Source organism: Pteronotus mesoamericanus, unplaced genomic scaffold, assembly GCF_021234165.1.
Source record: "Pteronotus mesoamericanus isolate MK-2021 breed Mesoamerican mustached bat unplaced genomic scaffold, CSHL_Meso_final contig_347, whole genome shotgun sequence".
In the NCBI taxonomy this organism is placed as follows: domain Eukaryota; kingdom Metazoa; phylum Chordata; class Mammalia; order Chiroptera; family Mormoopidae; genus Pteronotus; species Pteronotus mesoamericanus.
This window is the reverse complement of record NW_026555137.1, coordinates 10,599,744-10,627,278: the sequence shown is the minus strand read 5'-3', so window position 1 is coordinate 10,627,278 and position 27,535 is coordinate 10,599,744. Positions and strand designations below refer to the sequence as shown.

General features: G+C 42.3%; 1 protein-coding gene across 1 annotated transcript in view; it reads right to left on the bottom strand.

Annotated features, from left to right (window-relative positions):
* Positions 1-27,535, bottom strand: part of DNAH14 (dynein axonemal heavy chain 14) — a 142,030-nt gene that overhangs the window by 92,101 nt on the left and 22,394 nt on the right. The window contains exons 12-29 of the mRNA XM_054576773.1: positions 24,822-25,098; positions 23,822-23,867; positions 23,631-23,728; positions 22,114-22,280; positions 21,043-21,387; positions 20,182-20,523; positions 17,095-17,464; positions 15,446-15,636; positions 12,153-12,398; positions 11,497-11,618; positions 8,540-8,711; positions 7,419-7,523; positions 7,214-7,332; positions 6,367-6,441; positions 3,961-4,048; positions 2,503-2,756; positions 1,771-2,002; positions 1,022-1,075 (exon numbers count right to left, since the gene is read on the bottom strand). Of these exons, the coding sequence (XP_054432748.1) occupies positions 1,022-1,075; positions 1,771-2,002; positions 2,503-2,756; positions 3,961-4,048; positions 6,367-6,441; positions 7,214-7,332; positions 7,419-7,523; positions 8,540-8,711; positions 11,497-11,618; positions 12,153-12,398; positions 15,446-15,636; positions 17,095-17,464; positions 20,182-20,523; positions 21,043-21,387; positions 22,114-22,280; positions 23,631-23,728; positions 23,822-23,867; positions 24,822-25,098 (3,303 nt within the window). The remainder of the gene's footprint in view (positions 1-1,021; positions 1,076-1,770; positions 2,003-2,502; positions 2,757-3,960; positions 4,049-6,366; positions 6,442-7,213; positions 7,333-7,418; positions 7,524-8,539; positions 8,712-11,496; positions 11,619-12,152; positions 12,399-15,445; positions 15,637-17,094; positions 17,465-20,181; positions 20,524-21,042; positions 21,388-22,113; positions 22,281-23,630; positions 23,729-23,821; positions 23,868-24,821; positions 25,099-27,535) is intronic.

Here is a 27,535-nt window from a genome sequence, read left to right as displayed (position 1 = left end):
GCAAACATACAGTCAGGCCAAACAGCACCTGTGGGCAGCGGGGAGCCTTCGCCAGGTGTTGCAGAGCGCGAGCCCCTCAGGCCTGGGACGCAGAAGCTGGTTTCTCCCTCCCACCACAGGAATCAGAACTTGTCTTTCTTTAAATGCTTAATATTTTGTTTATCATCGGGTATTCGGGCATTAATTGTGATTCTAAAAATACTGTATTAAAAATATTATTTATCTTGATTAGATTTTTTGTTTTCCCTTAAGTTTTGCTTAGTGAGCAAGAGCCTCACTCTGGAAGGTGGTTTCCTTCCCGGGAAGGCACCCTCTGTAGTAAGTGCCTTGATTCAACCAGCTTCTCTATGTTTATTGATTTTTCAACATGCTAAGTGAGCACAAATTGGAAACGTTGGATCTCAGAGGTAACGTGCTTTGAACCACAAATAAAATGACAGCAATAAAATGTAAAAGGTTGGGAATTAATATGCAAAGTAAAATGTTTTGAAACTTCAAGTAAATGTGTGGCAGGCACAGAGGTACATGAAATTTTAATAAAGATTTCAAATTGTTATGAGTTACATATTAGATAATGTGCAAACAATACAAAAGAAGGCTGACGTCAATTCGTAATCCTCTATATAAACTGATTCAAATCTTTGTGTTAATCATAACGGCCTCATTGTTCTTAATGATTGACTTCTTTAGTAAATTAATGTATAGGATCAGAACACAGCAAATAAAGCAGTGCTCTTAATTTTTAAAATATATTTATGTTCCCCATTAGATTTTGTTTGGAAAGGTCCCCAGCAGGAAGTTTGACAACCACAGTCTTAAAAGTAATTCAGTCAACTAAAAGCACATGTATAATGTTTTAAATTTATATGACATTCTAAATTTCTTAGTTAAAATTATTAATAATATTTATAGTTCTATTAATACTTAATGTATCCCTAAGATATTTTTCTTATTCTTTCAGTCCTTAATGAATTACTTCTTTTATATGTACAATATTTTTACCTGAGTAAATAAGTTTTACCTTATAATCCAAATCCTCAAAACAATGGAAGACCACACAGTGTTTTCCTAAGGACTAGAAAACAAAAATATTATTTTAATATATTTTTTGCATTATGACACAAAATACTAATGTTAAAACTTCTAGAGTAATACAATGTCTTAATCTTTTCAGAAAACTTTTGTAATTAAAGATGAATTACATGCCAAATTTAAAAAATTCACAAAATTCAATTCCGTAAAAATGCACAGGTACTATTATAGTTTAGATGATAGTACATGGAGCATTAAGGCCACGTTTCTAAACACATCAACAAATAAAAAAATAAGCAACAGGAAAAAAGCATTCCAGTGAAGGCAAACCAGATCCTTTTATCAGTTAGTTCTTTCTGTCATCTCTGTCACACTCACACACACACACCCCCCCCCTATTAATCGCCAAGACTAGGCAAAAACCTGTGTACAGGATTCCAAATAAAGGAATCACCCCTACGGGGGCGGGCGGAGGGGTAGGGAGACACAACCCCCGCTCACAGGCCAGCTGGTTGGCACAGTGGTATTCCGAGTAAACACAAAGCGCGTGCTGGCTGGCTGAGATCCCAAATCCCAACGCAGGACAGCCATCCAAGAAGTAATCCATGAATTGCATGAAGGAAGGAATGTGCTAGTGAAATGTTATGGCCATTTTAACAACAGAAAGGGTGTAAATTTAAGGTGCCACTCAAGTTTGTGACTTAAAAAGGTTTCTACTGTGGATACAAAACCACTTACTTTTGCTAGATCTTTGACACTCGAGGTTTTTCCCGTCCCAGCCGGACCGGAGGGGCAGCCGCCTAGGTTCAAGTGCAGAGCGCCGGTGAGGGTGAGCCGGCACCTGTCGGTGAGGGGCGTGACCACCAGCCGCGGGGTGCAGCCCAGGTACTCGTAGCCGTAGGAGAAGCTGGCGGCCCCTTGGGACACGTAGCACAGCTTTTGCTTGTCGTTCCATTTATATTGCAAATGTCTGAAAACGGTATTTTAAAAGCTTGTATTATTGGGGCAAAATTACTTTTAGCTTTTCCAAGTGCAAAAACATAATGAAAATTAAAAATAAAATTAAAGTCAAATGAAAAGTGAGAGGTAATTCATAATGACTGCATTACCCATCAAAATGAGAACCCAGAAGACAGGCGCCCTTCCCGGTGAGAGCGAGGCCTCGCTGAGGCGCGCGTTTGCTGTGAGGCTGCGGGCATATCCACAGCGGTATGTTTAAATTCCGTTCTCTTCATCTTTTGTATATTTCTAAGTTCTTGTTTTGTGGCATATTTAAAAGATCTTTTATTGACAACAGGGGCAATTCAAAAGTGAACTAAAAAGTGTGGCTTTAGGTAAAGGAACATAGTTTCTCTGTTTGCTTAGAATTTCTGTAAATCCCAGAAAAATTAAAATTCAGGTTGGACAGTTTGTGGTAGAGAAGTAATTTACCTAGAGGTGTGAGAAATTATTTTATGTGGATCCACCTACCTTGTCCACTCAAAGTCCTGTGCACTGAATATATTTTTAAGAAGCAAATCGCTCACTATATCTCTGCAGTGAACGTAGAGGGTCAGCAGAGCCCCTAGCACAGTTTTCATTCGAGCGTTACTAGTGTCCAGCACCACCAGCTCCGCAGTCTCTCCCAGATGACATATTATACCGGCGTGGACTTTTTGCACCTCTTCTCTTGAATGAGAACTCACAAAACTTTTGACACAATCATTATAAAATATGATCTGGCTCTGAAAAAGACATCAATATGATGATTGAAGCATACATTTTATAAATGAAAACAAATGTTTTCATGAAGCGTGTGTGTGGCGTGTGTATATGTGTGAGTGTGCCTGTGTGTAAAAAGAGAGGGCTTACACAGTTGTACATATTTGAGAGGTAGGGACTGAATTTTGATGAATGATTGGGAGGGCCTTAGTCATAACTGAGTGAAAATATATTTACCGCCAATATTTATACTTTCTAAATGTTGTGCCTTAATCACTAGGTTAAGTGGTAACCTGGGGACGGTCATAATGGTAGAAAACTTCAAGATGAAATTAGTCGTGTCTCCTCAGTTGAACTCAGAAGTACTCTGCCTAGAATGTTGTCTGTAATCATAACTTCCAAAAACTTGATATAACCTCTGTTATTTGACCCATTTCTTTGACACTCTTCCCATACCTACCAGAGCTGTTTTAAGAAGGCTACTGAATTAATGTCAGACTGACCTGAAAGTTAATGGAGGGGCATAGCTCAAGAGGCTCATAGGTTATCTGAGTGGGCCCACTGTAATCACATGCATTGGAGACATTCCCTGCCTATGAGCAGAGGGAGATGTGGCTACAGAAGAACGGTCGGAGATGCAACCCAGCTCGCCTTGTAGAGGAAGGAAGAGGCCCCAGCCGAGGAAGGGCAGTGGCTGCTGGGTGCTGGGGAAGACCAGGAAACGGAGTCTCCCCTGGGGCCTCCGGAAAGGAGTGCGGCCCCACGGACTCATTGATTAAGCCCCCCAAGGACTGCGTTGTTCTTCTAACCTGTAACCTGCGAGATAAATCAATTGCGCTGTTTTAGGCAGCTCAGTTTGTAGTGACTTTTTAAGGACAGCAATTGAAAACTAATATGGTACAATATAGCGGTATCCCTAGGAAAATAATTTATGGTTTATTTTTATTGGACAGCTTATTATACAAATTTTAAACTGGAAAAGTTAAAGGAATTATGAAATGAACACCTATGTACCCACCACCCATATGCTACAATTAACTTTTTGCTGCCTTTACTTTATCACATATCTGTCCCTCTAGCCATCCATCTGTCCCTCTTATTTCTTGATGCATTCCAGGGTAAGTCACATATATGGGTGCCCTTCATCACGGTTCACTTCTAAATCTTTGCTTTCTTGGCGACGTCGCCTCGGTGAAATGCCTGTGCACCAGCACAGCGTTAACCTACCACAGTGAGCGCCACTTGTCCGGGGTGGGAAGCCACCCACACGGAAAAGGGCTGGTGGTTCCAGTCCTCGACCCCTTCCTTTACAAACCTGTAAACAAAAAAAGTATTGGAATTATTTAAATCTAATCATTGATGGTGGCCATTTAATGACCAAGCCCAACAAGACCGTGGGGGAGCTCTCCTGTAGGGTTTCTGATCTTTTTGTTCTAATTTAGGTACATGCATGGGACCAAAGAGCATTAAAGAGAGCCTTCACTTGTGCATAATTTATAGCCCTTAAGTTCCTCTCCAACATCGTCTGCGCTTTTCCAATGGGGCCGGTGAGTTTCTAGGATGGGAAAACTTTATTAAACCAGGAGATGGCACCTATTGGTTTTGAATTTCTAATAGTATCAATGACAAAATCAGTATTTAAAATAATTTCTACAATACTGAGCACTGGGCTGAAGCCCCAGATTAGTTTTAATGGTAAAGGTCTGCATTTAGCTTTAAAAATTGCTTATAATGCAGCAAATAGGATTTATGAAAAATATCCAGACATTTTTGTTTAAGACCATAGTTAACATGTTTCAACAGTATATGTTCTGATATTGTTATGGTGTTCTCCTTTACTCAATAAACTCAGCTTTGTCTTATCGACAAACTGGTGATATTTTGGGAAACTACCATTCAACAAGTTGAATCTGAACTTAGAATTCGAGTCTCAGCCAAACTAGCAGGAAAGTATGATGACAAAAGTAAAAATATTTGCCACCAACAGACATTTTCTGGAAAAATTACTTGGAGATATGTGCAGCAAAATGAAAATAAATGTTAAAATGTGAGACCTATAAAACAGTAATGAACAAAATGAATACAAACCAAAAAAACTTACTAAGCCTATATAATTGTTGATCCATAAATAAAGAGCTAACAGCTATTTGGAATAAAATCCTAAATGATTCCCATATGGAGAAGGTGATGGGAGGGAATTATGTTGTGACTCTTGCTCTTTGAGGACAAATTCGAGATACTTATTAGAGGCCTTGATAAAAATGTTTCATTATGTGTAGTAAAATTTTTAGAGTATTCATTAGAAAAAAAGAAAATGTTTATATTGTTGGCACAGCTATACCAAAAAATATGAAGAAACTCAACCTAACAATAGCAATTGAAAAAAATAAAAACAAAAACACCCCACACCCAAAGCCAAGTCATTAGAAATCCTACAGTACAATGGCAGGTATGAGTCCAAATTTGAGGGTAACCAGGGTCCATGTTGGAAGGCAGGTATATTAACTGGCAGGAGACAACACATTCAAAGGGCCACCTGAAGAGAAGCTAATGAAGGGACTTGCAGAGGTGGGCAGGGTTCGGGGGACCTACAGGATGGCGAACACCAGTGTCTAACAACAGGGGTCAATGTCACCGCCCTTAGGCCCAAAGGGGTCAGGGGAACAGTGTCACTGGAGCCGGGGAGGGCTGGAGACAGGGCAGAGGGGCCACCTGTCCAAGGCTGTGGCTTTAGGTAAAGGAACACAGATTGTGCCAAAACTAGCGAGGCAGAGCAGGAGCCCCACATGTGTCCTACCGAACTGGAAGCAAGAGGAGAAAGGACCCAGGGCACACCATCGACAGATGTGAGCATGCCCAGTACGCACAAGACAGAACAAGGCAGAGCGAGGCAGGGAATGATCTTTAGGGCGTGGAGACTAACCAGAGCTGACAACAAATGCTTCGATATTAATAAAGTAAAATAAAAGCAAAAGTTAAAATCTATTTTCATACCCCTCGCGTGCAAGATGAGATCTGGTTCTTCCCACATCCCCCCCGGGGTAAAGAGGGCAGCAGAGGAAAGCCATGGCAGTTATTTTATACCTACGATAACCCGGCTCTGCTCTAGAAACCCTGGGTTGGTATTTAGGGTATTATTAGCGAATACGGGTATTAAAACTTCAGGACCAATAGCTTTTCTATAACCAACAGTAAAGAATTAGAAATGTAAAAGACTGGTGCAGTCAAATTTACTCTAAACAAAGAGGAACGGCAAGTTAAAATACGAAAAGGAGAACCCTGAGAAGAGCAAGCCAAGTAAACAATTCCAGGAAGCAGAAGAGACAGGAATGCGAAGTGGGGGAAGGGCTGTGCCCGGAGGCCTGCTGGGCGCCGGGCTTGGGAAGTGGGCAAGTCCGGCCGTTTTCAGACACTTCGGAATCTCAAAGCCTGCAAACGCTGCATGTCGTCCACCAGCGCACCCTCAAACGGGCGGTTACACTGACAAATGGTGTCCTGCCATCATGTGCTGTCGAAACATGACATGACAGGACTTAATTGCACGTATTTCTCTGTATAGTTCCCACTTAGATTAGTAGTTGACCAAGTTTCAGTTTATGTATAATACTTTTAGGATGTGACCAGGGTACTTACTTTTTTAGCACATCAAACATGCTTTTCTCCACATTTACCAGCCACTGTTCTACAGCATTCCTTATACGAATTTTCCTGTAATTAAAAAAAAGTTCCTGAGTCATTCCTTTGAAAAGCCTGGAGGCTAAGTTTCCTACACTTAAAATACTCGTAGGCCAAAGGACTATCATTCTATAATTTCTTTTGCTCTGTCTAGATCTCAATTTGGAAAACTATGCAAAAAAACCAAACCAAAACAAAACAACCCCCACAAAAAACACCACACGTTACCTAGCTTTAGTAAATTCTGACATCCAAACCATGAAATTACAGAAGAGGTTCCATGAACTATGGATTCCCAAAATAGATAAATTCTATTACAAAGCACTTTCAGATTCGTCACCAGATCAGAACAGTAAGCCTGGATCTGGGGCCAGCTGGGGGTTCTGGCGGATAGGAAGACCTCAGCACGGCACTTTTAACAAATCAGCTCACATCAGGAGCCACGTGCCAAAGGTAGCCAGCCCTTGCCACGGCTGGCAAATGGGACCAGTGTGGCAGAAGGACCTAGCCAGTTACATGGGAGCCATTCCAGACAGAGCCAGGGTCACAGGCGCATCCGCGAGAGCAGCACCCGCAACCCCAAGCAGACTCCTTCCTATGCTCAAATAATAAAACCTTGTGTTGGCTTTCAAGGTGATGTGAATCAGTCCAGACATGGAAAGATAATACTCCACAGAAGTATCTTATCTTTGAAGAGATCGTTTGCTTAGCAAACTTGTCTGACTTATCAGAAATTTCCAAGCAGAGGTTTTAAATAAAATTGTAACGGAGTCTGAGTGCTTAGCCTGCAACATCAATACCGTACTTAGGCAGCACAAGAGCTTCCCCTTCAGCAGATATGAGCATCATCACAGCCGGGGGGCCGATTTCTTGTTTCCCTATCAACAATTGCTTTATGTTTTCAAAGCATTTCACGAGATGAGGCTGTGGACCAGAAACAAACGTCAGTAACGTTACGGGAGCCTGGCCTGGTGGGGAAGTAACCGCTGAGCACAGGCTAACGGGATTACCTGCACAGACTCCGGATTCCAGCTCTTAGCTAGAATATCAAGGAGCTCCGCATTGCTAAGGAAGTACAATCTCGGGAAAGCCATCCTTTTAATTTCCAGGTAGTCCTGTCCAGAACCAAAAGAAGCGCAGTTCAGAACACGTTTAATCACAACGGGAATCACAGCCTCCTCTGGGCCCACACTCTCACACAAAAGCGCAGTATTAAAGCTGAAGTGTCCACAGTAGCACCCGTCAAAATAACATCCCGTGCTCCAGGAAAGTTATACTTAAATTGCTAAATTAAATGGTTAATAAGGCAAAACTAAAACAAATGCAAACCAAAACAAAAATAAACCCCCCGAACTCCACTCTTCCATGCGCGCGCACACACCGCGGTATTGCTGATCCGTAACAAGCTGCACCTCGGTATTGCCAGCACTGCCTTCCCCGCTCCCCACTCTCTGCTCCCCCCGTCCTCCTGGGGAATAAGCTGTCCTCGCAGGAGGTCACCTCACCTTCTTGGTCCGCAGAAACCCTGTATCTCCCCCTCCCCCACCTCAGCTGCAGTCACGCCAGCTGTTCAACGCTTTCCCTTCTCTTCCAGGGAACCGACACCCCTTCGTGTACATCAGGCTGAGCTAGTCTTGCCTCATTTATCACTTACCTATATCTTCAATCTCTCCTTTGCAACAGGCTCCCTCTTAAATTTCTCTCATTAAACATATAAGAAACGCTCTCTACTGTCTATTTGCCCACCTTCTCTCCGCACAGTTCTTGAAGAGAGTCTAGAAGCGCGAAATCTCTACTTCCTTCTCTCCCAGTCATCCTCCTGCCCCGCCCTCCAACCCCCACTGCGACCAGATTTGCTGGGGGCTTTGCCGTCTTCCTGTTGCAGGGTATTTCCAGAGCATTTGCCTCTGTTGACCCTGCCCTGCATTTTGACGTCTGAGATTCACTCTGTTTTTCTTCACCCCTCAGCCACTTCTTATTTGCCTTCAAGGTCCCTCTTCGTCCCCTACACTGTCACATTGTCATCTTGAGTTCGTCTCACCAGCCTTCCTCCCACTATGCTTTTCTTGAGCAATTTTGATACATTCCCACCAGCTACTGGTTCTCCACTTCAGGACTTCTATCGTTTTACCTCAAGACTTTTCTTTACGTATTCAAGAGATATATTGCAATTTTGCAGAATTTCAAGAACTCCTGTGGAAGTGGCTATTCGCAAAACATCCAGTTTGTTTTGTATTTTTAACATCATTTCTTTCCACATGGATAGCACTTGAGAGAAGAGTTTTGCTTCTGTTGGGAGCTGCCTTTAGAAAGAAGATTAGAGATAATTTTATTTATTGATGGTACTATAATTAAAATCTATAGCCTGAATGCACTGGGCACAGAATATTGTCCAATTTACAAAATGTTTTGATATGGTGCATTTTTGCTGATCAAGCATTAGTTTATTTTTTGAGTGTCATTATGTACAAGGGAGGCAATACTACGACAAAAGGGACGTCCATCCATCATTGAACAGGATTATACTTAATGATGGGTATAGGACAGACATATAAAGTTCTACATGAAGCAAGTGGCAGTGATTTTGTCCTGGGAGATGAAATAAAATGAAGGGCTACTGACACGCTAGAGAGGAAGTGGAACAGGGGACAGCTGCTTGGTGGCAAAGCTGTTTTATCTGCGTTTACAGGAGGGCGATGCTTTCTCACAAGGAGACTTGCAGGGAGGCCTTTGGCACAAGGGGAGAAGGGCAGGGAGGTGGAGCCTTAAGAAAATCCAAGTTCCACCTGCAACGATCTAATCCTAGGGGATAAGGAAACGCACCGCAGGTTCAGCCCAGGTACAGGCATTTTCCTCTACAGAATGTTGTCGTCATTTTCTCCCCTGGGAAGGGGAAGCAACACCCACACCTGGAGGGCTAATCCACTGATAATGCGCGAAGCTGAAAGAGGGGCGTGCGGTCTAGTTCTTTCCCGTCTCTGCTCCCCATTGCTTCCCGCTCCCCTCCCACTCCGGCTGCAACCTGCTTCGAGTGCCTCCTGACTTGCAGGCCGGGGTAGAAGATATTAGAGAAAAGGCCTTTAAAAAAAAAATTCAGTTGGTGTTACTTCTAATTTTCTCTTGCCTCTTAAATGCCCCTGAATAATGTCAGGGCAGTTATCCATGGGGATATTAGAGCCCCCCAACTGGCGTGTCCGCGTCGCCCCGCTCCCTGCTCTCTCCCACTGCGCCCTGACAGCCCCTCCTCCCCCTGCTGGAAATACGTGCCTCTGCATCCCCTGTTCTGGCCCGCAACTGCTCTGAGGGGAGACCTTCTGAGATGGAGCCTCCTACTGTGTCACCTTGGTCTGAGTCAGCGTTTCTCAATGTGTAAACATTATTAACTTTCTGGGCCAGGTAATTCTTTGCTGGGGGTTGGGGTGCTTTCCGTGCATTGTATGTGCCTAACATCCTCTGTTTACTAGATTAGATGTTATAGGTACCTCCCGCCCCTCAGTTGTGACAATCAGAAATATCTCTGACGTTGCCAGATGCTCCCTAGAGGGCAACATCTCCTTGGATAAAGAACCAGGGGTCCAAGATAACCCCATATTCTTGCACTTCTTTCCTCTGCTATTAAAGGCTGCTTCAAAACTCCAGAGAAGAGGCAAGTCCTGGTTTCTAATGTCCTGACCTTTAGGGCAATATATGTCACGTGCTTCCAGCACCCTCCCGCTATCAACCCTCTCTCCATCTTGTGAGATGCGCCTAAAAATACAGCTCAGCAAAAATCCTACCAGAGAGCACACTTCCACCTCATCCTCTGCCGCGCGCGCTCCCAGCGCCTCGGGCGCTGCTGGTGCAGCTGCAGTTAGTCGGGAGGCAGTGTAAATAGCCAGCATCCTCTACTCCCACAAAGTCCCTTTAAAGAACCCTCTCCTCTGATGACTTGCTCTTGCCTTTCCTCTTTTCCACATCTTCCCCTTAGGATCAGGGCCTGTTGTCCTTCTCCGTTAGTCCAAGGCAGATCTATTAGAGTCCCATTTCCCCCCCTCCTTTTCTTTTTGCAACTATTGTAAAGGAGCCTTCAGCCCTAAATTCAAAGCCACCCTGTTTGCAACCTCACAGCAAATCCTGTAAAAGAACTTGGTGACATTTTTGAACTCCCTTACCTAGGAGACCTCTCTCTGTTGATTAAGAAATGTCTAGTCAGAAGCAGTAGTAAGGTTTGAATTTAAGGCACTAAGCTGTAACCATAAAGGATATGTCCCGTCGCTTTGTGGTTTCCTCTCTGAGGACTATCAGGACAAGCACAGATTAACAGGAGAGCCTAAAGCATCACAGGACAAGAACTAGACACATATCACAAAAACGGATACTGTTTCCTATGAAGTAATAATCATCTAAACATTTCCCTTTTGTAAATCTCTAGTAGTTCTCCTTTTGCCTCTAAAATAAAGCTCAAAATACGTAACCCGATATCTGCAGTTTTCTACCGTCTGCTCCAACAAGCTGTAGGGCCAGACACCCTGCAACTTTCTCCCTTATCTCAGAATGGCTCCCAGACCAGCCCACAGCCGGTCCTGCCTGGGGAGTACCCGGGTCTCTCCTCGAGCACCTCAAGGCCAATCGCTTTACAAAGAGACCAAATGCATCTGAATGCTGGCGATAAAAAGGAAAGGCCAGCCTTTCAACAGTGTCTAGGCCCTGCATTCTTTAACGTGGTCCGGAGTCATAAACCGTCACTTACGTATGAGTGCTATTAAAAACATGTTCATTGTTTACATCAAAACCACACTCATATTCCGTAAACAAACAGATGCGTATTATAGTTTAGGGATTATAACAATGCATGCGACATTTCCTACCCAGTCCTTGATGGCTTTCTATTAATAACTGAAAAATAAGGCTTCAAAAAATGACATATGCAATCTTTTATGAAAGAAAAAACATAATGATGATTCGGCAGATGATATTCCTATGCCCATAGGGAGGATTCTTTTAGAATGTTCATTGAAGAAATGATTTCCCAAGGATTACAGGAAATAAACTACCCACCATGTTTGTTTGTTTGTTTTTACCTGTATGTGACATATTTTAAGTTTTTACCTTCGTATTTCTAAAGAGTTAAAGATCGGTTCAAGAGAAAGCCAAGATCTTTGACAGTTCACCCATTTCTCGAGAGTGTAAGAGAAGAGAGCCAAGTTTTGGTCCCATTTATTCACAAGCGCCTACAATGATAAAAACACACAAATCGAAACATATGAAATTACAAGAGCCATAAAGGAGAAACTGAGGTCAAAATCCAAAGCGATTATCAGTCACGGACACATAGGAGGTAATTAGCGAAGGGTCCGTACGCGAGCACGGCTCTCATCATGCTCAGCAGCGGCGGGGGCAACAGCCCGGGCTACGGGACAGCGCATCCCCTCGGCGACAGGCTCCGGGCAGGACCCAGCTCGGCCCGGCGTCCCCTGTGGGGTTTGGAGCAGAGGCAGCTGCGCAGCTGGTAGGTCAGGGCTCCAGGGCTCTACTTCCATCTTCTCTAGAGCCAATGGCCCAAATTAAACTTCCTGACATTTCCTCCCGAGCCATGAATAACATTTCCCTCATAAGTTATTTTTGGTAGTTTAACTACTATTCAATCCATTTCTCTACAAGTGTATGAATGAGTTATTCAGTTCAAAAGCTCACAGACCCCAAAAACTTAGTGACAAATAAAACTGTAGACAATGTCAACATTTTCCCTTTGCCATAATATTTACCTTAATGGGCCCGACATAGGAAGATCCTTTAACTGTTCCAAGTATGATCTGAGACTCTTCTAACTGAGCTAGTAAGTCCTCTAAAGACGAGATGATTAGGATAGAGCCGGTCCCCGTGCGGTGGTGAACGAGATGTAAAGGAGTCGTGTTCCAAAGGTCGATAATCTTAAATAGCATTTTTTCAAGAGCACTTTCACGAGTTGCTGAGTTTGAGATTTCATTTATTTCATTTTCATACTGAAACATCTAAAGTGAAAGTTATGTTTTAATATCCAGTGGAGCAAATAACTCCCGATACATTTAAGATGGGAGACCTACAGGAGCGTGCTGAAGGCACATCAGAAGGACTGAAGAGCCGATTCCAGTCAGGTTGCGCACTGACCACCGGCTTCCTGGCTGACCCTTGTGGCGCAGCCCTTCCGAGTTTGTCACCATCCTCATCGCATTCCATGCTCAGTGAACATTTCGAACCACAGCGTCTACCGCCTCTGATTCTCGTCGGTGAAAGGCTAATTAGCAGCACCTTCTGTATATGGGCAGATGGTATTACTTCCTTCAACTTCGTTTCCTCTGCACTAATGTCAACTGTTTAATTACCTCTATAATAATGTACTTTCTATAATTTTTCTATACTTTCTATAGTAATTCTTGGGATATAATCTGAGAGAACGTAACTCTAATGGACCCAACCTTCCATGGCTTCCCTTTCTTTGCCACGTCTCTCGATACAAGTTTTTCTCAAATACATTAGTGAAGTTTACATAGGTCGTCTTTTCATGCGCCCTGGTTGACAATTCCCACAGGACAAGGTCCTGACAGAAGCTCTCTGGCTTCACTTGCCATGACAGAAATACTCAGGGAGCATCTCATCTCCACGTCTTAGAACCAGCCGGGCTGACCGTTTTCATCCCTGAAAGAACAATCTAGACCTGCCCTCCTGTGCCATCCCCATGGGGTTAAAGAGTGACATTTTGTTCATGCAGCTCAGTGGGGACTGGGAACCAATATGACTCATTTTCATCACCTCTCTTGTGCGGCTGCCAAAGATGGGCGTAAGCATAGTGGCATCTGCGGACTGTGTATGGCCTTTAAGGCATAGCTTGGCCATAGAGACTTGCCCTTTGACACAGATGACACAGCTAAAGGCAGAAAAGGAACCACAGGACCTCCACACTGAAGAAAGGACTTGGGGCCTAATGCAGACACGCTGAAATTGCTAAGTACCACTAAATCCAGACACTGATAACATCTAGAGCAAACTTTCAATGAAGTGGATCTAGCCCTTTCTTTATGGTCAAAGTTTGGGGCCTAACCAACAAATGGTCAGATCTCCCAAATGACTTGGTAACACTGTGAAAGTTTCAGATAAATCTTAATTCCTATAATTATTACTGCTGTTCTTATAAAGCACTTGGCTTTCTAGAGTGAAAATGATCAACCAGAAAGTAGCTGTATTCATCTTATGCATACTATTGGCCTCTTCCATTTTATTTGCTTTGTGACATGCTTTTCATGTCGCAGGCTTTTCAGAACCTGCCTAACATCTTGGACAGAATGGTTGTTAGATAACATCAAAATGCATTCAATGAATAGGGTCACAAATGAACTTCTGTCCATGCCTGTCCTGGACAGTCTTGTGACACGGCCACCAGCTCTGGGTCAACCCTGAGTTACATGTATGCTTTAGTCAATGAAGGCTGAGTTTCCTGGCCAAAGCCTGTCCCAACTCGGCACTTACATTATACTGGATACGTTGCTGAATCTCTACAGGATGATCCCAATCATCCAGGAACTCTTAGAGTCTGACAAGGATTACCAACCGATTGTCCATCCCCGCTATAATAATAATTAACCTCAAGAGGAAGTACTCTGACTCCTGGCTACAGTCTTTCAGAGGCTGAAGACCTTGTCCAGTTTTGTTCAGATGTTGAATTATTTTCATTTGGATCCTCCAGAAATTGTGTGGGGTTCCTTTTTAAGCTACCTGTCATGTGAGGAGTGTAAGGAGAGCTCCCTGCATCCTTTGAGGGACTGTAGGTCACCAAACCCATGTAGGCCACCAGCTGACCTATCTATCTGTCCTAACTTTTATTGTTGCTGCTACACTTTGTCTGCCGAATTTCACCCTTTACCTGACTTGCCCAGAAATTATTCCAATAAATCCAAGGCTCTGAAAATTAAAATTTCATTGCAATTGTGCTAGACTTTTGGGATGCTGGTTTGAATAAACTTATCTGTTGGCATTAGCCTACATGTTCTGAAATTAACTAGACACTTCGCTAAATTCACTCCAGGCACAGAGATCAGTTAGGAAGCTGTGGTAATGATCCAGGAAAGAATGAGAGATTTAGATGGGATGAAAAATAAGAGAGCAAGAGAAGATTCAAAGATTATTTCTCAATTTTTAGCTTAAGCAATTGGGGGAAAAATGGAGATGCCATTACTGAAATAGGGAAGAGAGGAAGAATAGAATTTGGGAGATGAAGAATCAGAAGTGAATCTTTGGATATGTTAATTTTAACATGTCTTTTAGACATTTAAGTGGAGATACTGAACAGGAAATTAGATATATGATTTCAGGAAGGAGAATGAGGTTAGGGTTGGAGATACAAAATAATTTTAAATATCAAAGTTGCATTTTAAAATTCTTTTAAAAAATAAAGTAAAAAATTATTTTTAAAATTTTTTAATTTCCCCCATTTCCTCATTACAAATGATTTAGTAGAAAATTATAGGAATAAAATACTGTTACTGATTTCATGAGACTACACCGAAACATGAAACATCAAGTTTATTTTAACCATAAGTGCTTATAATCATAAAAATCATGGAAAAATTCTATTTTTTTAAGAAAACCTACAGGTGACATCAGATAGCTGCTAATTATGTTTTTAAAATGTAATATTAAGTTATTGGTAGGGCTATCCTAACATGCTCTTAATATATTTTCATTTCATAGAAAATGGGATAGAGCATTTTGATTTTTCTTGTCCTGTAAAACATTCTCTCTCTGCATTAAAACAACAGAAAGACTAAAACACTCATTGCATTCATTACACATGAAGACCAGGATGCAGTCGCCTCGAGAAGCATGGCATAGTGAGCGGCCTAACCAACGCGGCCAATTAAACAGAGCTGCCTGCCGCTGTCACCTACCAACCCCCCCCCCCCCACTTCCCCAGACACTCTAAGTTTCTCCCTTTTCTAACTCCTACTCCCTGCAGATTTACTTGCTTCCTTACGATGGGCCCCTCTGGCATTTCAGCCTATTTTTCCAAGCTGTTTGCACTTACCTTGAGCGCAAGCAGATTCTCTACTGTACAGTTTTTATCAAGAGCAACCGACTTTCCAATAACTTCCTGGAGAGCCTTCCAGTGCCTCGGCTTGAGACACGGGTTCCCCAGCGCTATGATGATAGGCAGCTGCTGTTTGAAGTCTATCACCGACTGCTTGAGATGCGTCACCATGTTGTTTTTAGGTAAACCTGTAAATAGCAATGGGTCAGCGGGCTTATGATATGCTCATCATATTTTTTAAACCAGGCTAAGTTTATCAGTTATTAGTCTGCACTAAAATAATGAGTGTTATTCACGTACCCTCTCATAGAATGAGCTATGGATTGAAGAGCAATAGTGGTCAGTACTAGAGATTAAAACCCAAGACCATCGGAGCCAAGGTATCTTACACAATTTGACACTAGGGAAGCCAGCTGCCGCAGGTTCCCCAGATTGTCACAGGCAAGACAGACACACAGACAGATACAACACAGGCATTCAAAAGGCTGTAATAGGTTTTGGGCTTTTAAATATCGCTCAGTAAGAAAGAACATTAAGGGCGGGGGAACGTCACTATTGTTTCATAAGGAAAATATTTTAACACTGCACGTAGGAAGTATAGGTGAGAGACCAGCACTGCTCTGTCGTCTGGCACGGACAAACCACTGAGACACAGGACGCAAAGCCTATGAAGTTGAAGCTCAGTCCTTAGCGGTAGAAGAGCAGGGAGCGGGCGGGGAGCCACCCAAGTCAGGGGTTCAGGAGGACCGAAAACGACACCCATGTTCCTAAATCTCCACGCGGTACCGATGGGGCTTCTTTTATAAACACATGTTGAATAACTGAATGTTTTTCAAGACAGGGTTAAATAAAAGGACAAGAAAATAACCTTGGTTTTTGCAAGTCTATACTTTGGTAAACAGCAAGATTTTATCTGGGAAACTATGGCTCAAAGAAGGTGTTGCCTATTGGTTACTTTATATATCGCTTTCCAAACATATATGATGAAATATGGAGAGAGAATGCACAAAATGAGTGTTATGTGAAAGCAGTGAGACTACGGGCGACTTGCTCGCAATTTTCCTCTTTACTCAGGTTTTGTGATATTGTCCTATTTTGTTGTATAACTGAAAAACAAGCAAATGGACGTGTTTGGAGTATGGCTGAGAGATAAGGGGAGGAATTTAAAGAGCAAAAGTGTTGCCTTCCCAAGTGACACGCAAGTTCCCTTATGGAGAGGACAGAGGACAGGGCCACTCACACAGGAGCAGCCCTCTGCACGGACAGGACCTCAGGCCTGATGATCGGCAGAAGGGAAGCCTCTCCCAGCGACTCTGGGCAAAGATGCTACAGGCGGCTCCGATCATCAAAGCATCTCGCCCCAAGAAGAGCCTGGATCATGGGGGAGTATTTGGGCTCTAGCTGCGGAGCCGGCTTTTAAAGGATACACAAATTGTTATTACTTATCACTTACTTTCAACAGTGTGTTGGCACAATTTTCATCTCTTTTTTTGCTTGAGAAAACCACCCTACCTATAAGCCTGCACTGTCTCTCCCACCATTAATGGTCACCCCGTGCGAACAGGTAAAGGCATAATGACATTGCTGCCCCAGGCGGCATTTTGTGTGTAATCCTAGGTGGGAAATCATGAGAAAGGCACTGTTACCTTTTTCTAGGACGAAGAGTATGTTCATCCATTTTAAAACATTTCTCTGCATGGATTCTGTATCAATATTGTGCAGAGTGCTATTCCTCCATTCCTTAACGAGGGCTCCCCATTCCTCTTGGGCATCCCATAATATTTTCCTTAAGGTCAAATCGTACTCAATGTCCGAGATCTCTGACAGTGCAACCTGCATGATCTCTTCCAAGTTCAGGGAATGCATGTGAGACTGGGCGTCAGTGAAGTAGTCCTGATGGCTTGTGCATATTTTCACTCTGTTAGCTAGGCCTGCAGCTTCCTGGGAGAGAGTCTGGATCATTTCCATTGCTGTTGACACTCGAGTGCCAGTGTACAACAGAACAGGCGTGCTTATCTGAAAAATCACAGTGAGACACTCTAAGAGATCGTTAACGTTCAGAACTTAACCATGTTTACTTACAGCACTTCAGTATGCATTCTAAGCTTCACCAAACATTATTAGCAACTGTCACCTAAAAAGATTGTCTTTAGGATATAATGTGTTTATTATGATTAATTTTATTACCATCAGATCTATAATTGACCATGCACCTTCTCTATTTCAGGCACAAGACCTTACTCACTAAATCCACGCAACAATCCTGAAAGATAATTCTTTTCGTAATTGCACAAAGAAATTCTGAGGTTATAAAAAATTTCCCTGTCAGCAAATGGTGAGTGGAGATTCCAGGGTTTGGCCACATTTCCTCCTCCTGATGCTGTTAAAGTCTGTATTCCTTGTGTGATGCTTGTCACACGGCGCCTCCCATGCAAGTTTTACTGTTGCACAGTTGCAACGATGACATCCAAAGACAGATATAGTAATATTTTGCCCTTATTTGCCCTTACTAAATTCAGATTAAGGAGCGTTTCACTGATTTACTTTTTGTACACCTCAGAGACCCTAGTACCATAAATGAAGATGGCAGTTGTTTACTAAATAGTTGTTGAAAGAATAAATGAATTTGGATCCTAGCACTTTTTATAAAATCAGCCCATGGATTTGCATATAACATTGTTTTAAGTGTAGTGTGGTCATTCACTGGACACTGAGAACAATCAGTAAGTTGTATAAAATCGATAAGCCCTATTTCTGTGATAGTGGATAAGGCTTAATATATAATCTGTAACAGTGATACCTACAAAAACGTGCTCCTTAGGCTCCTTCATAATTTCCCATTCATTAATATTTATTTATGTTTGTAAATGAGTTATCAGGACAGTCACCCCAGCTCTCAAACAATTCCAGGGCGACACTGGTAACTGCGGGCAAGGAAGGCCTCAGGAGCTGCAAGCTGAGCTGAGGTCCCAGGGAGGGTCAACCCTGGTGATTTCTCTCTCTCTGGGTTCTGCGGCTTTGCCCCAGACATGGGTGCAGCTATGGAACTGGACGGAAGAGCACTGCTAGGAGCCCTCGCTTTCTAACCAGAGGACTGAAAAGAACAGTGCCAGGAATCTGGAAAATATGCATCTAACTCTGCTCAGCATAGCAAAGCCTCAGACTAAACTAACAGTCCACTACCCAGAACCAGACTGACCGCTGGCTGGTGTCCCCGTGCGGTGTAAGTCTGGAGAGCACTGCAAAGGCTTCGATCACTGAGATGACATGGGAACTGCAGCCCAAAACAGTGGACTGAAACATGTCACCTGCCTTCTGAAGAACCAAAATATCAATGTTTTATGGGATTTAAGTGACACAGAATCTCACAGCATATTAAATCCAGAATACATAATACAAAGTTACTCAATCTACAAAAAATCAGGAAAACCTCAGCACACACGGGGAAAGATCATCAACAGACACAAATGCCTACATGACACAGATATTAGAATTGCCTGACACAGAATTTAAAGCAGGAATTATAAAAATAAATCTTACTGGACTTGGCTCAGTAGCAAGATGGAGACGACAGAGGAAAGAATACGAACCTGAAGACAGATGTTTACTCTGCAGAGCTGGGTCCCTCCCAGGAACCACCCTTGGCCAAAAAGAGCTAAGTCGCCCAAGATCACACCCCCTCTGCAGGCCCACGGAGGTGTGAAGGCCCAGCCCGCCTGCTTCCCTCCAGGACAGCCGCCCACGGTCATCCTGGGCAGCGAGATCCCTATCGGATCCTCCGAGTCCCTTGTGGCAGGAATTCCCGTGGCCCCTTCTACCCGGCCTTGGCTCCCTCGTCTCTCACAGTGAACTGACTACAACACGTCTCCATTTCAGTCACTGTCCGACGTGGTACACTTAAATACAAACAGGGTGAACTAGAAATTCCGTACGTATGCGACTATAATTTCTAGCAGCATTTTAAAGACTGCAACTGGGTATGCACGTCAAGTAGTCTCATACGATCTTCGTTATATTTCTGTGGAACAGGTCAACTGTACAGATGGGGAAACTGACAAAACTAATAGCAATATATAACACTGTGCCTAATGTATATAAGGTACAAAATATATAGAATGGATATGATAACTTGTAATGGTGGTGAGAATAAAGGTGTGGTGAGAAGTAAGGTTTCTGGAGCTACTGGCTGTGTGATAGTAGGCAAGTGACTGAAGCCCTTTAAATCTACAGGCTTCCCCCCGCTGCCCAAACCATGGAAATAAAAGAGTAAAGTGTCTGACAGTTACTGACACTTCGTGAAGGCTCAGTGAGTGTTAGGTGTTTATTTTAGTTTGTCCCTCGTGATAAGCGAGGGTAGTTGGAACGATCATTTCCATTTGGCCTAGACTGAGGCCCAGAAAGATTTCCAGGCTTCTCCGTCCTTTTCACGCCATGGCCCCCTCCGTGGAAGTCAAAGTCTGTGGAAAAAGTCACCAGCTTTGCTGTAACTTGCTGTCCACATTCACTCATCACTGAAGAAAACGCCAAATTTCAGTTAGAGGTTAGTGAAAACAGGCCTGTAATTGTCCTTCCTATTCAAGTCCACGAATTGCCAAAATTCTGTTTGTGGATTCCAGGTTAAGAAAACATGGATTAAATTATTGACCTAAGAGTCCGCAGAAAGAAAATACTACCCACTTAGGCCCACATGAGACTAAGATCAAGTTGATTCTTAATGAAAAACAAACACTTACTTTGGCCTTTAAATTACTAATGTCAACTCGTAGACCAGTGATATATACTTCCAGGTTGTCTCTGAATTTAGCAATAGTAGCATCTTTATTTGTTTTGCTTAACTTCACAGCAGCTTTTAATTGAGCAAACTGGGTAAGGAGGATATTATGCAAGGCAACTTGTTCTTCTGAAATATGGACCTGGTAATACCTTAAAACGGAATACAGTTGAGCCACTGTTGAATACTCTTTTTCTAAGTTAGATATTTTCGAGGAAACTGCATCCAAAAAAGTAAAATGTTCCAAAAATTCTCCTATTTCAATGGGATCACGTTCCAGCTCTCGCAATGATGATCCTACAACCTGAAATCATTTACACATCAATAATGTTATGGTTTTTTCATTAGTTCCTGGTTTTGTCCTCTTATTCCTTCCACTGTGTCAATCACTAACTCCTGTGATTCCTTGTCTCACAGACATCTCAACCCCGTATACTTCTCAGATGGCACACGGCCACTTCCCTGTCTCAGGCTATCGCTGCGCCTGCCCTAGGTCACAGAAACAGCTTCCCCCGTCTGGTCCCACTTTAATCTGGTCCTCACGTGGCAGCCAGAACGGACCTCACAGAAATTCAGACCGCACGTGTCACATCCCTGCTTACGGCCTTGCAATGGTTCCCGACAGGGAGAGCAAGTAGGAAGCGACATGAGGTGCAACCTCAGAGGAGGTTTTTTTGAGGGAACTGAAATCTGACCAAAGGCCCAAACAAATACAATGCATGTTGGAAATACTCATCGTGTATGTTTCCCAAGTACATATCTTAAACTGATAAACTACTAGTCTTCAAGATTCTCAAGAAAGAGGAATTTTCAAAATACTTACTTCTAATAGATTTGCATTCTTTTTTTCAATTATAGATCGCAGGAGGTCCTGACTTATATTTATGATATTCTCAACATATGGTAAGCATTCTGACTGATAACCAAGACTTAAAACACTGAAAATACCAATACGCTTCTCAATGGTCATAATAACAATATGTTTGAGACACTTCTTGAATTTAGCTAGTATGGTTCTAAACTGTGGTGAAGTTAATTCTTCCATAGACGATATTTTCAGACTCATGATTTTGGCCTTCTCTACCATAGTACAATATTTTGTAAACTTGGAGCTGTAAGCACTAACTAGGCCCATTGAATTGCCAATGATAGTCAGGAGACTCACAATCTGTAAATAAAAATGTTAAAAAGTTTGTCAGAATTTTAAGAGTGAAAAAAGCATGGCCGGATATACTAATAATTCTGCTAAAAATATTTAACAGTTGTATGTTGAGTTCATTTCATTAAGAGTCTTTACTAAATACATATGTTGAAAACCTAAGACTTTAAGAAACTTACACCACTGTTTGTATCAGGCTTTTATGGAAAGGATTACAAGGCTATTTAACTCTGTAATTAGCATGTTATTCTGAGCCATGTTCTAGAGACACTGGTCATCGATTCCTTGGCTGGTCACCCTGTGCTAGTGCTAACACTATGCCCTAGAAAAGGCCACTTCTGTGTACTGTGGGATGTTGCCCAGCTCCCAAGACATAGCTACTTTGGATGGGGCAGAATCCTGATCCAAGCGAAGACCGTTCCATCCCCTTGTGAATTTTAACAAAAATACCCAGGTAGATGGTAATGGGAAAAGCCACTGCCATGGCTAGTTGACATATTGGCAAGGCGACATGATGCGGGAACCACAAAGGACAAAGCTCATTCTCACAGGGGAAGTTGGAAAGAAATAGGTGAATGGAGATGAAATATGAGGACAACAAATTGGAAATGATTTTCCAATCACTATAGATTATGATACCATAATTTTTCCGGAAATCCCTTTCATCTGAGAATGTCAGTGGGTTTCTGCTCATTAAACCAAATATTCCTTAGGAGAAACTGTTTTTAAACTTACTTTATTTTGGTAGATAGGATCCATTTCAAAAAGGATCTCACAATCTAGCCACTTGGTTTGCTTCTTATTGTCTATTTTACTTTGTGTCTTGTTAGATAAATCCGTAAGTACAATCAAATCAGTAAAGATAGACAGGCGGGGATCTTGGTAAAGAGGAATAATCTTGGCTAAAATATATAAGTAGAAAGTTAGTATTTTCAAAAGTCTCAATGGAAACAACACATTAAAATTACCCATGACATCTAGAACTACTGAGAACGAAGGTCGATTTATTCACAGAGAGTAGTTTGTACTGATAAACAGAATTCAAAGGCAGGTGTAAAAGTCTGGATAAAATATTACGGAAACTTGGGAACCAACCTTAGGTAACTGGTGGTGGTGGGCAAGGCCTGATTAAAACAGAAACTAGAATACGTCATTAAGTTAACATTACTTTGAAGTGTACATGCTATGTGAAGAGCATTATACCATCGGGAGGATATTAAAATTAGAAGATATGGCCTCTATTATCAATGAGTTCATAATCTAGCTGAACAATTGGATGTTCATAGGCAAAAAAAAAAAGAACTCTGACCTACACTTTATGCATTTTAAAATGTCAACTCAAGATGAACTATATGCCTAAAAATAAAACACACATCTATAAATCTTCTAGAAGAAAATACAGGAAAAATCTGTGTGGCTATGAGTTTTTAAATACAAAACCAAAAATTTATGAATCTGTGTGAGACAAAGAGTTTTAAATACAAGACCAAAAATCTATGAAAGGAAAAACATTGACAAGCTATGCTTTATCAAAATTAAGACATTTAGCTCTGTGAAAAAGAATGAAAGGATAAGGCACATCCTGGGAGAAAATGTTTGCAAATCTTAGAACGGAGGAAGAACGTGTATCCAGAGTACATACAAAGACCTCTCTCCGTTCAACAGTAGGTATAGTGAGAAAGGCTGGATCCCGGAGGCTTGCGAAAAGAAATCAAGTAATGCCTCGGGCAGCAGCTGAGGCTGGAAGGAGGCCCCCGAGCACCGAGCGAGCCGGCATGGGGAGCGGGGCACAATGCAGCGCGCACGGTGCCGCGCAGGCCCTGCTCTTCCAGACCTTTGTAAGACTTAGACTGGAAAGGGGGTCAATCAGTGTCAGGCCAGCCACTGCCATGTGATTTCAGGCTTGGTACATGCAGCTGGAAGAGAATAAAACTCTGTTTAAGGTGGAAACAGCATCTTTGTCTTGTTACGATATATAAGATTTTGCTTTAAGTCTCATAAAATTCTGTAGTTACTGAAAAACAAAACAAAACCCCAAGCCTTCCCTATTTTCTTGATTCTATGGTTATGTGTACAATTCCATCCTCAAATATTTCCAAATTCACATGGATTGATCCCAAAGAGTATGAATTTATGTCTCCTCATATATCATAATGTCTGCCACACCCCTGGGTAAAAGCATCAAATGCCTAAATTTAAGAAAATATTGCTGAAGGATACAATGTATCTAATTAAACATTTAAAATACTTACTTATACATTTTTCAATATCAGTCACCATATTTTGAAATTTTATTGAAAACTCCAATCTGTTGGGAGCAATAAAGAGATTTGTAGGGAACTCTAAAAGTCTAGGAGAAAAAAACAATAAAAGCACATTTCAGAATAATGCAGTAACATATAAAATACAATTACTTAAAATTTCAAAAATGTTTACTACTTACTCATCATATATATAATTATCCTCAAATTGAGTCGTGATGTCTACATCTGTTAGGATCCAGGACAGAAAGAGAATAAAAAATTGATTAATATTTATTTTGGCTAAATGACAAGTTGAGCCCTGGCTGGTGTGGCTCAGTGGACTGAGCACCAGCTTGAGAACTGAAAGGTCGCCGGTTCGATTCCAAGTCAGGGCACATTTGTGGGTTGCGGGCCAGGTCCCCAGCTGGTGGCATGTGAGAGGCAACAAGTTGATGTATCTCTCACATAGCAATCTCTCTCTCTCCCTCTTTTTCCCTCCCTCCCTCCTCGTCTCTCTAAAAATAAATAAATGACAAGGTGATGTGTCAGTGCCTTCCAGTCACCCTGAGAATAAACTGGAAAGACAGTGTTCAAGCAGGGCACCCCACGCCTAGGCTCTGATGACAGGCTCCAGTCTCAGGCAGAGTCCACAAGTCTGCATTTTTACTGGCGTCTCAGGTGCTACTCCTCCTCAGGAATGGGGTTCCAGAGTCCGTCAGTGACAAAAGACGTGTGTATTAAGGTAAAAATGAATAATGGAGTGACTACTCACATACCCTGCAAATGATCTGCGAGTTTATGCCTGCTTTGAGGGCCCTTTCGCACTTATAAAAATCATAACCTACTAGTTGATAATACATAAGGTGCCATATTTTCTTTCACTTGTTAATTTCCAGCTATTAGGATATTTCCCTTCGTTCTTTTTTTATTATTTATTTACCCTCACCCAAGGGCATTTTTTTCACTGCTTTTAGAAAGAGATGAAGGGAGGAAGATAGAGAGAGAAACATTGATGGGAGAGAGAAGCACTGATTGGTTGCCTCCCATACACACCTGGACTGGGGATCAAACCCACAACCTAGGTTGTGTGCCCTGACCGGGAATCAAACCCACAACCTTTTGGTTACAGGACTATGCTCCAAATGACTGAGTCACACCAGCCAGGGCTCCCTTCATTCTTAATAGTCTCATTTGTCTTACCTGAAAGAATTTCTTCAAGGCTGTCACTCACTTTTATGGGTTTCATTACTGGGAGTGCATCACTTGAGCATTTTATGACACAACCAACTTCACTTTTTGATATTTCTTCCTCTTCACACATCACAGATTTTCCAGAGCACCAATCACATTCCTGAAAGTTCTCTTTAGAATCTCCTGAAGAATCGCTCTCAGCAGGAGTTCTCAAGTGCAGACTGACTTCAAATATTGGTGCGTATGTTCTTCCCAAATCCTTAGCCACTGCAATGCTCTTCAAAATCTAATTTAACAGGTAGGTTACAGTTCCAGTGACAATATATTAACTAAATGAACATTTCATTTAGGACAATATGGGCCTAAATGTTACATGATAAACAATAACCTCAGTGTAACTGAACAACATTGTATCGGCACATAACAGATATTTGTATGTTCAAATAATGTAAAATAAATGGTATATTCCAGTGTTCTCCTCCGTTCAAAAGAAACACAAAACAAAAACCCTGTAAAAGAATGCCAGAGTGGCCATATATCAATCATTTTAGAGCTTATTAAAAATACAAATTCTTAGGCCCTATTCCAAGGACTGCGTTCGAAAGACAGAGGAGGAGAGCCCAGGAAGCCCAATCATCTAAAAGGCAAACAGGCGATTCTACTGTGGACTCCGGTTTAGCGCTTGACTAAGGGGGAACGTATTTCAAATCCATCGCTACGGGTCTGAGCTCCTCCCTTCAACACCACTCCCGAAATAGGCATCCGCCGGAAAAGCACAGGTGCAGGAGAGGCATAAACACACGATGCACACGATGGAACTGCCTTGGGGCTGTGGCTCTGCGAGGTCTCAGTGCGTTGACCCCTCGCGCCCCCTAAGTCAGCCCTGGCGCCCGAGGCACCTGGGAAGCGTTTCTCAGTGTAGTTGTCCGCGGAGTCACCAGCCAGGGCCCCAGCCTTCCACCTCAGTCACTAACAAATCAAAGCGGTAACAGCACGAACAAACGCCACCAGCACACTGTGAAGCTGCTGGGGAAGGAGCTTGGTAGGAGCTGAAGGTGACCTGCCTGCCCTACAAGCTCCACACGAATGGGTGCAGAGTTTCTGTTCAGGTGATGAGAAAGTTCCGGAAACAGGCAGTGGTGATGGCTGCATGGCACTGTGCACATACTACTGCCACTGAACTGTGCACTGAAAAATGGTTGAAATGTTTTATCAATGGTTATGTTTTATCACAATAGAAAAGCTCATGCAGGCAATTCCAAACAAATAGAATGTGTTGCACAGCATATTCTGGAAAATAACCTCTAACTCGGGGAAGGACTGAACCTCAAGCCCTGTATACCTTCTACAATTATAGTACATAAAGAGTTTGCATGTAATTATTCTTGAAATATGTATCACATAGTTTGCTATATAGACATACCTTAGTATACAGTGGCCTTACTATTGGATAAAGCAGTGACTGCTTGATGTGTTCCGGGCACTACAGGAAACAAGTCGCCCCCCACCCCCATCCTCAGGTAACCCTGAGGCAGGACTTGGTACTCGTGTTGTACAGAAAGAGGCTGAGACTCAGGGAGCGTCTGTTGATTTGTCAAAGGCGGTACTGCCAGGGCATGGTGAGGCTGGAATTGAGTCGTGAGTCTGTGACTCCAAAGTCCTGGCTAAAACATGCGCTGGGGCTTGAAAATCTTTTTGTAAGAAAGTCATTTTTTGGCTGTTATGCTTTTTGTGCCAACAACAGTGACTCATGAATAGTTTGATTCCTCTCGGTGGTAAACTCTAAATGAAACTATAAATGCAACAGCACCCCATGGGAAGTTGGGGAGAACTCCCGCCCGGGTCTCTCCAGAGAGAGTCAGGTCTGTATTTCCAACATCCTAATAGATATTTTTACCCGGTTGCTCACAAGTACCTCTGACTCAGCACATCCTAAAATAAACTAACTGCCCTATCTTGGACTGGATATTAGAATGAGCTCCAAAAGGCAGTCCACTTCAAACATGAGGTCAGCACAGGCAAAAATAGGAGCAAACCAAGGTCAGACACTGGGGGCAAAGTATGAACAAGATGTTAAAACCTGCGCTGTGGCTAAAAATGGCATCGGGGACAGAGAGGAGTCATAGTGGGTTCCCATGGCTGTATACAGCAAATCTAATCACAAGAAAACTGCAAAATCAGAATCAGTGTCGAGTTTTAAAACATCACAATGAAGAATTTATGTTACAAAGATTTATAGGTAAAGGTAACAGGTGTGGACAGAATTGAGAGGTAATATTTACAGCTAAAATGAACAAATAATATCTAGAATATATAAGAAAAGCCTAAAAATAAGAAACCTAATAGAAAAAACTGTTCAAAAGACAACAATAAGCAATTCAAAGGAGGAAAATAAAATAGCTAATATAGGTGTTAAGCGTCACTATTGAAGAAATATAGAAATAAAAAGTGAGACACCACATATTACACATCAGACTAGCAAAGATTAAATAGTCATCAAGTATGCAGTAACGATATGAATCCAAGATTTGGGGAGAAACGCACAGGCAATGGGAATGGAACTCTTGCTGGAGAGCAAGATGGCAGTATTTGAAAATAAATGGTCTATATCCTACGGCCCAGTGACCTATGCTCATATATAACACAGAGAAGCTTTCACCTTGTCCAGCAAGAAGACCTGCTCACAGGCTGCCTATCACCCCTTTGTTAGCGGTAGTACAGCC